The sequence below is a fragment of the Hylobates moloch genome, unplaced genomic scaffold, assembly GCF_009828535.3.
Source record: "Hylobates moloch isolate HMO894 unplaced genomic scaffold, HMol_V3 SCAFFOLD_6, whole genome shotgun sequence".
Taxonomy (NCBI): Eukaryota; Metazoa; Chordata; class Mammalia; order Primates; family Hylobatidae; genus Hylobates; species Hylobates moloch.
The window spans coordinates 17,232,870-17,250,234 of NW_026652281.1; the positions used below are offsets into that span (position 1 = coordinate 17,232,870).

General features: G+C 39.7%; 1 protein-coding gene across 4 annotated transcripts in view; it reads right to left on the reverse strand.

Moving 5' to 3' along the window:
• The window catches only part of CDC42SE2 (CDC42 small effector 2), a 125,509-nt gene that overhangs the window by 28,726 nt on the left and 79,418 nt on the right, over window positions 1-17,365 (reverse strand). For all 4 annotated transcript variants that reach the window (XM_032156518.2, XM_032156517.2, XM_032156516.2 and 1 more), the window contains one exon: window positions 6,848-7,189. In XM_032156518.2, the coding sequence (XP_032012409.1) occupies window positions 6,848-6,901 (54 nt within the window). In that variant the 5' untranslated portion in view covers window positions 6,902-7,189. The remainder of the gene's footprint in view (window positions 1-6,847; window positions 7,190-17,365) is intronic.

Sequence of the window (17,365 nt, forward strand, 5' to 3'; positions counted from 1 at the left end):
AATTGGTTAAGGGCACAGAAAACAGTACTGGAACACCAGAACCTGTCTGTTCCACAGTTTTGAAAAGAGCCTTTCTAGTTTGTTTTCAAGTACATATAGACAAATTCAAACTATCTCCACAGTTATATTAAAGGAGGTGAAGAGGTACAATGTACAGTGAATACCATCCACTACATTCCAAAGTGACTATCTACAAGAAAATAGAATAGTCAGTCCTAAGGCAGGGGAGGTAGTTCCAGTATACTAGTCTTTAGAATTTTCTAGGTTTAGTAGTACAGTTAAAACATTTCAATCAGTCTTCTATGATGTTTTTCTAAAAAGTAGGGTTATTTTTCATTTCTCAACTGATAAGGCTAATTTTCTTCTCTTTATTTTTTAGACAGAATTTTGCTCTGTCTCTAGGACGGAGTGCAGTGGCGCAATCTCCACTCATTGCAAGCTCCGCCTCCCAGGTTCACGCCATTCTCCTGCCTCAGCCTCCCAAGCAGCTGGGACTACAGGCGCCCGCCACCAGACCCGGCTAATTTTTTGTATTTTCAGTAGAGACAGGGTTTCACCACATTAGCCAGGATGGTCTCAATCTTCTGACCTCGTGATCCACCCACCTTGGCCTCCCAAAGTGCTGGGGATACAGGTGTGAGCCACCACGCCAGGCGCTGATAAGGCTAATTTTCTTCTTTTATTAAGTAAATTCATTTAGTTTAAGCATTTTGAGATGACTATGGTTTTATAATGTGATTGTGTGAAATTAAATCAGGAACATGCACATTTCAGAAAAAGGAAAAAAAATGACACCTTTACTATACTCATACCTAATTTAGGGTGTAAAATGTGGTTCCTGAAAATGGAAGTTCTATACAAATCTGTGCCATATGAGGTTATTATTGCATAGTAGCTATGGAGATCCACCATATTTGAGCAATCACTTTTCTGTTTACATAAATTCCCTCATGGAGTACCCTCAGCTACAGTTTCCTCTAGCCACCTTTCATGGAATTGTTGGTTCATCCTCTGAGGCTACAGTAGTAACTTTGATGTTTTCTTTTCTTTTCTTTTTTTTTTTTTTTTTTTTTTTGAGACAGAGTCTCACTCTGTGGGCCAGGCCAGGCTGGAGTGCAGTGGCACGATCTCGGCTCACTGCAACCCTCCGCCTCCCAGTCTCAAACAATTCTCCTGCCTCAGCCTCCCGAGTAGCTGGGATTACAGGCATGCGACACCACGCCTGGCTATTTTTTGTATTTTTAGTAGAGACAGGGTTTCACCATGTTGGCCAGGCTGGTCTCGAACTCCTGACCTCAGGTAATCAGCCCGCCTCGGCCTCCCAAAGTGCTGGGATTACAGGCGTGAGCCACTGCACCTGGCCTAACTTTGATGTTTTCTAAAATGTCTAAGGTCTTACAGAAATCCTTGGCTGTCTAACTGATCTATCCCCACTCCGCTTCCTCAACCACTTCTCTTGAGCAACCTTGAACCATCTAAACACTAAGCACGCTGCACTCCCTTTGTTTCACTGTGGTAAGTCCAGCACCATCACTTGCACATATCCTCATGCCCCCACCCCGACTATTATAGGTTAAAACTATACATCAGAACAACAACAAATGGCAGAAAGAAAAGCCACAAAGGGAATAAGCAACCTTATTGCACAGCATATTCCAGAGTCAACTCCAGACAGCTGAGGAGGCTAGATGTGCATGAAGGAGTGAGGTGGCTCACTGGGCTACAGTGTGCAGTATGGTTTGTCAGTGCTCTCTGTCTGAGCATACAATAAGTCAAACCACTAGAAAAAATAGGTATGTTCTTCCACATACTTTGGCTTTTTGCTCTAAACCATTCAATGATTTCCTACTTCACAAAGAATAAAAACCAGTCTTTTCATGACCTGGAAGACCAAACATGAACTGGCCCTTGGTTACCTCTTAGACCTCATTCCCACCACCGGCCCCATGCCTCACAGCCACTCTGCCTTCTCTGATGTTCCACTCACACACCCAACCTTGCACTTACTACTCTAAGTGCTTTGCCCTAGGTATTTGTGTACTTTACTCCCTTAAACTCGTGCCTATATAGCACTTAATGAGAGGCCTTCCCTGAACACACTATTTAAATTAACATCCCCATTCCTCCAACGTCATCCTCTTTTTTCTTGCTTTCTTTTTCCACAGTGCACTTATCACCACCTGATATCATGCATACTTATTTGTACAGTAAATATGTCCTCCACTAAAGTGAGAGAGACGATGGTAGAGATGACATCTGTTGTATTCACTGTTACCTCACCACTACCTGGCTCACTGTAGAAATACCAGAGTGTTATTGTTACAAACGTACTGTAACTGCGTACATGTCCAAAACAACACATTCCAAGGCCAGGTGTGGTGGCTCATGCCTGAAATTCCCAGCACTTTCAAAGGCTGAGGCAGGAGGATCATTTGAGGTCAGGAGTTCATCTGCCTGGCCAACAACGTGAAACTCCATCTCTACTAAAATATAAAAATTGACTGGGTGTGGTGGCACATGCCTGTAGTCCCAGCTACTTGGGAGGCTGAGGCAGGAGAATTGTCTGAACCTAGGAGGCGGAGGTTGCAGTGAGCAGAGATCGCACCACTGCACTCCAGCTTGGGAGACAGAGTGAGACTCCTTCTCAAAGAAAAAAAAAAAAAAGAAGAGTAAGAGAAAAAAAAAAGGCTGAGTGCGGTGGCTCACACCTGTAATCACAGCACTTTGGAAGGTCGAGGCGGGTGGATCACTTGAGGTCAGGAGTTCGAGACCAGCCTGGCTAACGTGGCGAAACCCTATCTCTACTAAAACTACAAAAATTAGCTGGGCATGGTGGAGGGTGCCTGTAATTCCAGCTACTCAGGATGCTGAGGCAGGAGAATTGCTTAAACCCGGGAGGCAGAGGTTGCAGTGAGCCAAGATCGCACCATTGCACTGTAGCCTAGGCGACAAGAGCAAAACTCCGTCTCAAAACAAACAAAAACAAAATAACACATTCCAGATACAAGTAGCATTACAAAAACTCAGTTCTATGTGGGAAACCATTAGATGGGAAGGCAAATAATATGAATAGAAAAGTGGCCCTTTTTTTCCTGTAAATCAGGGTTCCTTGTTTTTTAAAGCTACCTTAGAAGCTGACCAGTATTCTGATGCTCAATAAGTTGGTGAAGAATTCACTACAGTTCTGTCAACAGCTAACAAATCTTTTCTTTTTTTTTTTTTTTCTGAGATGGAGTCTTGCCCTGTCACCAGGGTAGAGCACAGCTGCGCAATGTCAGCTCACTGCAACCTCCACCTTGCAGGTTCAAGCAATTCACCTGCCTCAGCCTCCTGAGTAGCTAGGACTTCAGGCACATAACATCACACCGGCTTTTTTTTTTTTTTTTTTTTTTTAGTACAGACAGGGTTTCACCATGTTGCCCAGGCTGGTCTCGAACTCCTGAGCTCAGGCAATCCACCTGCCTCAGCCTCCCAAAGTGCTAGGATTACAGGTGTGAGCCACTGCGCCCAGCCCTAACAAATCTTTTTAAAAAATTAAATTGCAGGGCAGCAACCATCCAATTAAAAATCTACAACCTTAGCTATATCTAGCAACAGCAACTACAGCAATAGCAACTACAGCATTACTAAGTTACTAAGTTTTGGAATACCACGGCTCAAAACATTGGGGCTCTATTATACCCTGCATTGTACTGTATTAAAATGAAGGAGCAGGAGGAGAAAAATGATTATTTCACTATACTCAGAAAAAATGCATTCTATTTTCTTCCCAATATTGGTTTGTTCCTTTTTCACACATGGAATGTGCAAGAGCAGGGGGTGATAGGGAACAAGTGGGAGAGTTGGCATGCAGCACTTTATTTCAGTAAATATTTTAGAAAACTTTAGCAGATGACCAAGCAGCTTTAAGATAAGGCAGTCTTGATATTGTTTAGAATACCAAGGATATGTCTTTGTATAATGTAAAGAAACAAAAATTATTAGTGATTCTTTACATCTGTTTCCTGATGCCAACAAGCAAGCTATTCCTCTATTATGGCGACCACAAAGCCCCATTAAGTTTTATATAATTTTTCTCAGGAATCAAAAAGGTAAGAAATCAGATGTCCATGGAATTTTTATGGAATACTTCACATAAGTATGTATTCATTAAACAATAACAAACAACTAACATATTAAATGTTGTACTGATATGGGAGTGCTGGGAAGGGAAGAGTGTGGTCCCTTTAAATGATATGGGAGTGGGGACAGGGAAGTGCTGGGTAGAGAAAGGCAGGTCCCTGGCTAGGGCTCCACCCCCACGGACAAACATAGGTGAGGACAGGCACTCCTGCTTTCAGGCCCAAATGTTGCATTTTCCAAGACCACCCTGGCCCGCCGTGCCCCCATCCTGGGCCTATAAAAACCCAAGACCCTAGCAGGCAGACACGTAGGCAGCCAAATGTCGAGAGGAGCACATCAGCGGAAGAAGACACAAGCAGCTAGACAGTGAAAAGACGTCGAGGGAACACGCCTGCAGAAGAGCACACCAACAGACACCAGCATGCCAGCAGGCCATCAACTGGCTGGACGAGGCGGAGTTTGGCCGGGGCAGTTAAAGGAGAGCTGGGGCCACCGAGGAGCCCAGCTCCGGGGGAAACCATCTCCTTTCTGGCTCCCTCATCGGCTGAGAGCTACTTCCACTCAATAAAACTTTGCACTCCTTCTCCAAGCCCACGTGTGATCCGATTCTTCCAGTACACCAAAGCAAGAACCCAGGATACAGAAAGCCTTCTGTCCTTGTGACAAGGTAGAGGGTCTAACTGAGCTGGTTAACACAAGGCAAACTAAAAAAGCACCCTGTAACACACGCCTTCTGGCACTTCAGCTATAAAGATTCATCCCTAGACACTGGCGTGGGGTCAGAACCCCACAGCTCCCCGTCTATATGCTCCCCTAGAAGTTTGAGCAGCAGGGCACTGAAGAAGCGAGCCACACCCCCATCGCATGGCTTCTAGGGGGACAAGGAACTTTTCCTGTTTCAGTATGAGAGAAACTCAAGTTGCAAATCCTCTGTGTAGCAGAAAATGTATTTCTGATGTCTTATAACTCCAGAGCCTTATGCTCCTGGCATTTAAATACCTAATCTGTGTCTTCCTATTTTAGCTATTGGTGAGTATACATTTATCATATATTGAAGAGAATTCACTTTATTTTATACCCTTTATTATATATCACGTCACTGCACTCCAGCCTGGGCAACAGAATGAGACTCCATCTCAAATAAATAAATAAAATAAATTCAATGCAATCCTAAAAAAACAAACAAACAAACAAAAAACTAAGATTTACATACGTATTATGAAATATCTCAAACAAGAAAAAAATAAACAAAAATATAATAAGAAAACATGTAACCACAATCCAGCTTTTAAAAAAGACATCACCAATAGAGTTAGAAAAGAAGAGCTAAGAAAAAATTTCCCCTATGCCACAGCAAAACATACTAAGTAAGTAGAGCAATTAAAACAATATGGTAGGGCACAGTGGCTCATGCCTGTAATCCCAGCACTTTGGGAGGCCACGGCAGGTGAATCACTTGAGATTGGGAGTTATGTGTACAATTATATTTTTTAAATTTAATCCTTATTTTTCCTCTTACGTTGTTACAAATATAAATAAAACAAAATATCAATTCATTTGTTCAGCCAGCCAACAATCAATCATGTATACCTACACTCTCCAAGATATTATATTTGATCCTGAAGATACAAAGTTAACATGGTGAAAACCCATAAATAATTCAAAATGTTGTGGGAGAGACTGTAGAATAGTTATTTACTATGCAAAAGGTTCCATGCTATAATAGAAAAATAACTAAAGAGCTGTGGGAATACAGATGAGTATTATCTCATTCAGGGGAAAGCTGGGGAAATTTTTATATATGTAACAATTTATTTAGGCACCTTAAAAAATGAAAAGGAGGCTAGGCGCAGTGGCTCATGCCTGTAATCCCAGCACTTCGGGAGGCAGAGGCGGGTGGATCACCTGAGGTCAGGAGTTCGAGACCAGCCTGACCACATGGTGAAACCCTGTCTCTATTAATAAAGTACAAAATTAGCCAGGTGTGGTGGCACAAGCCTGTAATCCCAGCTACTCAAGGGCTGAGGCAGGAGAATAACTTGAACCCGGGAGGCGGAGGTTGCAGTGAGCCCAGATCACACCATTGCACTCCAGCCTGGGCAATAAGAGTGAAACTCCGTCTTAATAAAAAACAGAACTTGGAGGCTGGAGGGCAGGATTTTGGTAGAGGTAGCAATATGTGCATATATTACAGGGCACAAAAACAAGGCATATACCAAGAAGTCAGTCAAGAAGTCAGTCAAGACCACTTACAAGCTATATGACTTTGGGCAAAAAACTGAACCTGTTTAAACTGAAAAATAAGGACAATGATATCTTCCTCAGAGGGTTGCTCTGAGGAAAATGAGATGGTAAGCTGAGGGGAATATGATGGCAATATGGCTGTCACATCTTCCACCCACTGACTTCCAAGGCTGATTTATCTGTTTTACCTCAGGTTACTGTCTCCTTTCTCTCTCACTATTCCTCCAGAAGCTATTTGACAGAAGAACACCTCCTCTCAGTCATGTACGATGAATGGTCTAGTAGAGTTCTTGACATACAGTATTTACTTTAAAAACACTGTTTATTTTTAAACATATGTTCTGAGTTCCACTGAACTAGTCTCTGTGGTATTCTCTAGAAGTGCTTTGCAATTACTGCTAGGATTCCAATCCTCAGTTTGAGAACCAGTGGAAAGTTTAATAAGCACCCCACCTGATATGTCCACATACTTCATACTTACAGGCTGAGGCTGTTCTGCAATACAGCAGTTGAAACACAACCAGAATTCACTCATGCTTACAGTCCACAGTATAAAGAAGCACCAATGAAGGTTCCAAATCTCAACTCAGGAAGTTCCACAAAATACGCTCCTCAATATGATGATGTCCAGTGATGCCAAGATGAAATTTTATTATTTCACCGTGTTTTTGTTCCTGGAAGTCAAGTATCTTACACAGTCAATTTAATAAAGAAAAATTTGGATTGTTTCCTTTCTTTGCTTCTGGCTCTACAGAGACTCCTTTCTGAACCACGACGAAGGTATAAAAACTGTTGTCTTGACCCAGGGACTATAACAGATAGTCTAGGGAAAAAAAAGAAAAAGTAAAAAAAAAGTTAAACTTTACTTATCCTTGAAAGCTTTTATTTCTTAAAATAAATATTACCCAAAAAAGTAAACACTGAAAAAAAATCAAGATTTTAACAAACTGATATTCATTCAACAAATTATTTTTTGAGCAACTTTTTGAGTGTCAAGTTCTAGGTATAGTAGTAAAAGTAGACAGAACTCTTTGCCTTCATGGGGCATCCCATTTTATGATTATAAAAGTATGGATTATTTTAAAGAGTTTTTAAAAATCACTAATTAGAACATTATGACTGCCACATACAAGTTTCTAATTCCAAGAAGAAATAATGATCACCATTTTCATATAGGCTTCTTCAGTTGAGTCCTTTATTCTCACAGACAACTCAGACAGTAATTGACACAGCAATGAATTCTAAGGAGATAATCAAGCAGGTACAGTTCATCAAAAACCATAAACAAACAAACTTATCACCTTATCCACTGGAATTAGAGCAGTACATGAAAAATGGGTAAAGGTTAAGTTAGGCTTTCTTCTGTGAATCGAGCTATTAGATCCCTACCACTCCCACCATCATTACTAGAACGCATGTTAGTCAAAATACTTTATATCCCACCGTGGCAAACCAAGCTGAGTCTATCAGAATCCTTGTCATGCAATTTTCTATCTGCAGTTGGACAAAGAGTTAAACTTATTTTTTCTTTTTTTTTTTTTTTTTTTTTGAGACGGAGTCTCGCTCTGTCACCCAGGCTGGAGTGCAGTGGCGCGATCTCGGCTCACTGCTAGCTCCACCTCCCGGGTTCACGCCATTCTCCTGCCTCAGCCTCTCTGAGTAGCTGGGACTACAGGTGCCCACCACCATGCCCGTCTAATTTTTTGTATTTTTAGTAGAGACGGGGTTTCACCGTGGTCTCGATCTCCTGACCTCGTGATTCACCCGCCTCGGCCTCCCAAAGTGCTGGGATTACAAGCGTGAGCCACCGCGCCCGGCTAAACCTATTCTTTCTTTCTGACTGCCAAGCTGTTGACTTTAAGGATGTCCTTAGTCAATAATATCCTATACCTCATGTGGAAGATGGTTTTGAGGTAACAATGCTGACAAGCAGAGGCAAAAGAGAAGTGGGAAGTCAAGATGACATGAATCTCTGATTCTAGGCATCCCTAAATCAGTTTCACCTGTGCAACATACGTTTGGTTTTGTAAGGCAACGAATCTCCCTCTTTAGCCTGAAGTTATGATGAGTGGGTTTAGATCACTTGCAGGCTACTACAACAGTCAAGTGAAGATGTCCAATAGACAGTTTGATATACAGATCTGAAGCCAAGGAGAAGTTTTGCAATCATCAGATTATGACTAAAGCAATGAATGATCTCTAGGCAAAACAGTATCATGACAAGCAAAGTGTGCTCAACACAGTCCTCTGACTAAGAACAGCATTTAAATCATAGGTAGAAAAAGAGAGGTCTACTAAGGAGGTTTGGGTGTTATCAGAATTAAAGAGGAAAATCCGTTAAATGTGGTGTCACTGGAGCCTGTTTCAAGGAGAAAGTGGAAGCCAGTATTAACTGCCACTGAAATAGGCAAGACTGAGGATTATTCCTTAGACTGTGCAGCAAACACAGTGTGGCCCTGGCAACAGCAGTTTCAGTAAAGTAGTGTGGGTAGAAATCAGATTACGGGATGTTAAGTGAGTGAAAGGAAAGCAGCAGAGTCAACAAGTATAGACAATGTTTGCAAGAAAAATGGACAAAGTTTAAAAAGTAGAGTGGCAGAATGAAGAAAAAGAGCCTTCCTTGAAATGAAAAGATCAAAGACTAAAGATGTATCAATTTGACTGTGTTCAAAGAGATGTTAACATTTTTGTCCCAAATGGCGAAATATAAATCACTTATTTGTAAATTCTGGAAAGAGACCTCATACATTTACAAGCTTTGCCAACTATATATCAGTAACAACCACATTATAGGATCACAGAGTCCTGAACATTAACCGTGAAATTAAATTCCTCCCTTTTGCTTTTTCCAAAGCCATGACTCTAAACCTGGAACGACAGAAGTGACCGTAATTTTTGCAGCTGTACAGATGAAGATGTAATGTGAAGTTAAGGCACACATCCTCAGTGTCACAAATCTGGGTAGTATAACAAGGTATGAATTCAGGACCCTGATTCTACAGTCCAGAGGACAAGTCCTCTAACATACAGGAAAATGACATGTTAAGATTAAGCACATGTCCAAGGAATATCAAAAGAAGCAAAAGTTTACATTTTTGCCATTAATTAAAATCCAGAACCTGGAATGTTTATTTAAGCAGAGATGAACATTCCTTATCTCACCCAAACTCTAAACCAAGGAAGTGGCAGTCTTTGGCCAATGAGTTGGGTAAATACTGTGAAGTTTTATAAGCTCAAAGAATAGTTATCACTTATTTCCTCCATCCAATCCTCTTAGCAGGAATATAAGAGAAAAGGCTTAAATATACACTCTCATGAACATTATTTCAGTGCTGCTATTTAACAAGTTTAATTTCACTCTGGATCAAAAATCTTGTCCATTAAGAAGCCTTTGTGAAATTTAAAAAAAAAAATTTTTTTGAGGTAGGGTCTCACTGTGTTGCCCAGGCTGGAAGGCAGTGGCATGATCACAGCTCACTGCAGCCTTGACTTTCTGAGCTCAGGTGATCCTCCTGCCTCAGCCTCCCAAGTAGCTGGAACTACAAGTGTGTGCTGCCACACTTTGCTAATTTTTTATTTTGTGTAGAGACAGGGTCTCACTATCTCGCCCAGGCTGAGCTCAAACTGCTGAGTTCACACTTCAGCCTCCCAAAGTGCTGGGATTATAGACGTGAGCCACTGCACCTGGCCTAAAGTACAATTAACTTCTGTTGCTACATATTTCCATTTAGATGATGGATCTGCTAAAATATATTCTCAAACCAGGAAGATGTTTGCAATTCCACGGATTTTTATTTAAGTAAATATATGGATCTTAACATGTTTCAGACATGCTTTGGAATGTGATATCAATACATCTTCTATCTTCTTGCTTTTCTAAACAAATTTCCTTTTTTTAGAACAGTTTTCTAAAGTATATATATGTAAAACATATTTACATATAAACACCTTCAAGGAAGTATTGAATTCTTCACAAAAAACTTCAACACTGCCACTAATAACTATACTAATAGTTACTTTCACTTCTTGAGCTGAAAGCTGCTTAAAACATGACCATTTTAAAAACCTATACTTTTTGAAATCTTTAGATAACAAAAGGAGAGTCATTTTACAATAACATCAACATATAAACTTGGCTTTAAATACAGCTCAGCAAATTCCACACATAACTAAGGGGTCAGACTGGTCTACAGCACAAGAGAGTATTTTAACAACCTCATAGATTCATAAGACATGAGATTTTAGAAAGGGAAGGGACTTTTAAAGAGAACATCATGGAACCTGGTTATTAAATAGCTTATCCAAGGCCACTTAGCTAGTGAGCTTCCTTGAATTTACTTACAAATAAGACTGACATGAGGAGAAAAGTGCAATAGTAATTCTGTACTCAAAATATTATCCACTATCAGTTCCCCTCCTCCTCCTTTTTGCTACCTAAATCAAATGCTACAGATACCAGCTTCCTACCTGCATGAGTTTTGCTGCTGACAACTTAATGAAGTTAAATTCCAACATCCTACCTGCAATTTAATACAAATGCTTTTTAGGTCAACTTCCAAAGAAAAATAATAATGTTTTGATGTGAAAAACTGGACAGTGGGGCATGTCAGGTAACTAAGTTTTTTTTTTTTTTTAATCTAAAATATTTTAATTCAGTTCAGGTATTAAGTATGCTCAGTTTGTGTGAAACTGAATAAAAAATTCAGAATTTGGACTTTGAAATAAAAGATCTGTGACAGTTATAGCATTAATTTTTTAGAAATGTTCAGGCAAGTGACAAACTCTATCACTCTGTTCCCTCCCTCCCTCTCTCCCTCTCTTCTCTCTCTTCTCTTTCTCTCTTTCTTTTTTTGAGACAGAGTTTCAGCTCTGTTGACCAGGCTGCAGTGCAGTGGAGCAATCCTGGCGCACTGCAGCCTTGACCTCTCGTGTTCAAATGATCCTCCCACCTCAGCCTCCAAAGTAGCTGGGACTACAGGTACATGCCACTACATTTGGCTAACTTTTGAATTTTTTGTAGAGACAGGGTCTCACTATGTTGCCCAGGCTTACCCTCAGTTTTTTTAGTTATAAAATGAAATACTGCATTGCCATTTCACAGGTCTGAAAAGAGGATTAAATTAGCTAATATATATGAAGGTACAGTACATATTATAAAGAGCATACAGGTTGAATATCCCTTTTCCTAAATGCTTGGGACCAGAAGTAATATAGATTTCAGACTTTCTTGTAGTTTGAAATATTTGCATTATACTTATCCTACTGAACACCCTAAATCTGAAAATATGAAATCAAAAATGCTCCAGTGAACATTTCCTTAGACCATGTCAGCGCTCAAAAAATTCTGGCTGCGCACAGTGGCTCACACCTGTAGTCCCAACATTTGGGACAGCTGAAGCACGAGGATTGTGTGAAGCCAAGAGTTCGAGACTAGCCTAGGCAACATAGCAAGACCTCATCTCTACAAAACAATTTAATTTAATTTAAATTTTAAAACTTTTTTTAAGTTTTGGACTTTGGAGCATTTCAGATTTCAGATTTTTGGATTTGGATGCTCAATCTGTATTGATATAAGATGCTTTTTTGTTACCAGAATTAAAATGGCAAAATAGCATTATTCTGCTATAGCAAAAACAGGTAATTTGCTGCAAACTTTGAAGAAACAGCCTAAAATCTATCTAGAAAAACATGAAGAAAATGAAAAAAGGTGAATTATGGTTTTATACAAAACAACATGAACGACAGCTTGAAGCAACACATATGATTCTCACATGGCGAGAGAAGAAACATGACACAATATACATGGAATGATTTCTTTTCTGTGAATTTCAAAAACAATTTAAACTATTTTGTTTAGAGATGCATACATAAGCATAAAATTAAAGCAAGGAAACAAAGTCAGGAGAATGGTTACCTGTAGGCCTGAGGGCAGGGATTACAAATAGGAAGAGGTGCTTATGGGCTCCTGGAATGCTGACAGTGTTCCACTTCTTGACCTGGGTGGTAGCTACACAGGTATTTGCTTTATAATTATTTGTTAAATAATACATGCATCCGCTATGCAATTTTATTTTATTTTATTTTTTTTGAGACAGGGTCTTGCTTTGCTGCCCAGGCTAGAGTGCAGTGTCGCAATCTCGGCTCACTACAACCTCTGCCTCCTAGACTCAAACCATCCTCCTACCTTAACCTTCCAAGTAGCTGGGACTACAGGTGTGCACCACCATGCCCAGCTAATTTTTAAATTTTTTGTAGAGACAAGGTCTCACTGTGTTGCCCAGGCTGGTCTCAAACTCCTGGGCTCAAGCAATCTGCCTGTCTCCTCCTCCCAAAATGCTGGGATTAGAGGCATGAGCCACAATGCCTGGCCACTATGCAATTTCTATGTATTTTTAAACGATAATTTTTTTTTTAAGACAGAGTTTTGCTCTGTCACCAAGGCCAGGGTGCAGTGGCGCAATCTCAGCTCACTCCAACTTCAGCCTCCCAGGTTCAAACAATTCTCATGCCTCAGCCTCCTGAGTAGCTGTGACTACAGGCGCCCACCACCACGCCCAGCTAATTTTTGTATTTTTTTTAGTAGAGATGTGATTTCACCATGTTGGCTAGGCTGGTCTCAAACGCCTGACCTCAAGTGATCTGCTGACCTCGGCCTCCCTAAATGCTGGGATTACAGGCATGACCCACCATGCCTGGCCTTAAATGATAAAAATTTAAATGAAATGGGAATTTAAAAAGTAGGCCGGGCATGATGGCTCAGACCTATAATCCCAGCACTTTGGGAGGCTAAAGTGGGAGGATTACATGAGGCCAGGAATTCAAGACCAGCATGGCCAACGCAGCAAAATCCTGTCCCTACTAAAAATACAAAAATTATCTGGGCGTGGTGGCATGCACCTGTAATCCCAGCTACTCAGGTGGCTGAGGCATAAGACTTGCTTGAACTTAGGAGGTGGAGGTTGCAGTGAGCCAAGATCATGCCACTGCACTTCAGCCTGGGCAACAGAACAAGACCCTGTCTCCAAAAAAAAAAAAAAAAGTATTAATAAATACTGGGCCAGGCTTGGTGATTCACGCCTGTAATCCCAGCATTCTGGGATGCTGAGGCACAAGGATTGCTTGAGACCAGGAGTTCAAGACCAACCTAGACAACATGACAAAATTCCGTAACTACAAAGGCATTTTAAAAATTAGGTGGGTGTGGTGGCAAGCACTTGTGGTATCAGCTACTTGGAAGGCTGAGTTTGGAAGATCACTAGAGCCCAGGAAGTTGAGGCTGCAGTACACCAAGATGCGCCACTGCAGTAAAGTCTGGGCAACAGAGTGAGACCCTGTCTCAAAAAAAACTAACATGAGCAGTTGATAATAATGAACTGAGGAAGATCAGAAGTGGAAATGCAAAACACAGAATCAAGTACGAGTGAATACCCTTGCTAGAGACGGGAAGAACTGGTAAAATTACCGGGGAAGGGGGTCTGAAGTTCCATCAGATGCCAAAGAGGTTTCTGTCAGAAATGCAAACATTAATCAATGACCAAATATAAATTATCAATAAAGCTTATTCATAGCTGTAGCAGCACTAAATCTGTCTCAAACTATCTGAAACAGCTGATACTCACGTGTGGTACAACACCCTTTTGAAAAAAATTAACTTATTTTAAGATGGTCTTTCAAACTATGTATTTATCACACAGCTACTTCTCTGTGGTTAAAGTCCAAACCATTGTTCCCTGAACTCAGTTATAAAAGACTGAGGTAGGGATGCACATATAATTATCAAAATATGAGAGTTAATTTTTTCCTTATCTTTAAAATGACTGATTATAGATTAGACTGTCCTGTAGCTTCATGTAACTATAATTATACAGCATGCACTCTTTTTCACATCTGGCTTCTTTCATTCAGCATGTTTTTAAGATTTATCTATGTTGTCTCTATCAGTAAGTTATTTTTTATTGCTAAGATTTCCATTATATGGATATTACACAATTTGTTTATCTACCCATCTTTTGATGGATATTAATGTTTTTCCAGCTTTTTGGCTATTAAAAATAAAGCTGTTATGATTATGAACATCTGTATACAGAAGGGTTTTTGTGAGGAGGGGTGAAGGTGGTTAATTTTTTAAAAAAAAGCATTAAAGAAAAAAGTGTTTGTGTGAAAAGAAGTTTTTCTCTCTCCTGGGTAAATACCTAGGAGTGGAAATGCTGGTTAACATACTAAGTATGATTTTAACTTTATTAAGAAACTACCCACCAGTTTTCTAAATCAGTTTTACCACTTTCCATTCCTGCCAGCAATGTATAAGAGTTCCAGTTATTCCTTATCCTACCAACTCTTTGTACTATCAATCTTTTTAATTCTAGTCATCCTAGTGGGTGCACAGTAGTATCTTACTGTGGTTTAAATTTGCACTTTTCTGATAACTGGTGATATTAAGTCTTTTCATGTGCTCCTTGGCCATTCATGTATTTTCTTTGGGTAAATATGTTCCAACCTTTTGCCCATTTGTAAATTCAGTCATCTTACTATGTTCTTCATATATTCTAGGCCAATCCTTTCTCCAATATATGAATATTTTGTCCTGGTCTTTGTCTTCCGAACAACATCTTTCGAAGAGTTTAAGTTTTTAACTTTGCTAATGTCTTATGCATAAGTTTTATCTCTTAGGATTTGTGCTTTTTGGGTTCTAAAATTTTTTTCACATATCCCAAAGTTGCAAAGATAATCTGTCTCTTTTTCAAGACCTTTTAGCTTTTATTTTTATATCTATAATGTTTTTAATTAAATTTTATTTTTTGACAGTATAAAGGCCATTTTTTTAAGAAGTATGGATATCCAGTTGTTCTAGTTCATTTACTGAAGATATCCTTTTCTTATCAGATTAATTTAGCACCTTTATTGAAAATCAGGGCTGAGGCCGGGCACGGTGGCTCACGCCTGTAATCCCAACACTTTGGGAGGCCAAGGTGGGCGGATCACAAGGTCAGGAGATCGAGACCATCCTGGCTAACATGGTGAAACCCCATCTCTACTAAAAATACAAAAAATTTGCCAGGCGTGGTGGCGGGCGCCTGTAGTCCCAGCTACTCCAGAGGCTGAGGCAGGAGAATGGCGTGAACCCGGAAGGCAGAGCTTGCAGTGAGCCGAGATCGAGCCACTGCACTCCAGCCTGGGCGACAGAGCGAGACTCCGTCTCAGAAAAAAAAAAAGAAAATCAGGGCTGAGCTTGGTGATTCACACCTATAATCTCAGCACTTTGGGAGACCAAGGAGGGTGGATTGCTGGAGCTCAGGAGTTCAAGACCAGCCTAGGCAACTGGGCAGCAAAGTCCCATCTCTACAAAAACTACAAAAATTAGCTGGGCATGGTTGCACACACCTGTAGTCCCAGTTACTTGGAGGGGCTGAGGCAGGAGGAACACTTGAGCCTGGGAGATTGAGGCTGCAGTGAGCCATGATTGTACCACTGCACTCCAGCCTGAGCGACAGAGTGAGACCTTCTTTAAAAAAAATAAAATAAAATCACTGCGTACTTAAATAAGGTATCATTGTGTTCATTACACTGTTTTTCAAAATTGCGTTTAATTTTCTAGGTCCTTTGCATTTTCATACACATTTTAGAATCAGCTTGTTAATTTCTACCCAAAAAAAAAAGGCTCCTGTGATTCTGATTGGGACTGCATTTATTCTAAGAATTACTTGAAGGAGAAATATATATATATATATATATATATATATGTCATATATATATATATGTCATATATATATGTCAAATATATATATATAAGTCAAATATATATATGTCAAATATATATATATATATATATATACACACACACTAAATTTAGTTGTATCACTTTTAACTTTGTTTATACCGTTCATATCAGGGCATTAAAGCCTTATGTAGTCAAATGTCAATTTTCATAATAGATTAGTGGTTTTATCTTACTTAAGAAACCTTTCTTTATCTCAAGATTATGAACCAATCATCCCATTATAGTTCTGTTAAGTTTTACTTCTATAATTCAATTTGGACATTAATATTTTGTACGGTGTGGTTAGGTAATATTTCACGGCTTACTCAGGCCTTTTCTTTTTTTTGTATTTTTATAAGTTTAATAATATATGAAAATCATTATGAATTATACCACAGAAACTGCCAAGTAATTTAATTGTATACATGAGCGAGTAAAAGGTTATTTTAATCTTTTTTAAAAAATGTCTAAATTATATGTTTCTTGTTGTAATGTTTAAAATTATGAAATTACTGCTCATTTGCTACATAGAAGAAATATATCTCAGGTCAAGTTGATTTACCACAAGGCCCTTGTACACATTAAGCAAATATATTTGATTTTTAAAAATATATCTACTTTAAACTCAGTTACTCTGTAATCTATGATGTTGACATTAATCAGGATATTCTACAAATAATTTATGTTCTCCTTATTCTTGATTACTTCTAAATCAAGTTTTTTGTTTTCACAAATTCTATTTATTATACAAGTTTCATTAAACATTTAGAAAAGAGCAAAAAGATTAAGAAAATCACCCATTAGGGGCTGGGCGCGGTGGCTCACGCCTGTAATCCCAGCACTTTGGGAGGCCAAGGGGGGCGGATCACGAGGTCAGGAGATCGAGACCATCCTGGCTAACACAGTGAAACCCCGTCTCTACTAAAAATACAAAAAATTAGCCAGGTAAGGTGGCGGGCGCCTGTAGTCCCAGCTATGCGGGAGGCTGAGGCAGAATGGCGTGAACCCCGGGGGGCGGAGCCTGCAGTGAGCTGAGATTGCGTCACTGCACTCCAGCCTGGGTGACAGAGCGAGACTCCATCTCAAAAAAAAAAAAAAAGAAAATCACCCATTAACCCTACCTTCCTAAAATAATAGTATATTAAATTTTTTATTTGTCCTTTTGTGTACATACCTTAAAAATAACTGCACATGCAACTGAATTATCCCTAATTTTATCTCCTGCTCTTTCTACTTAACACT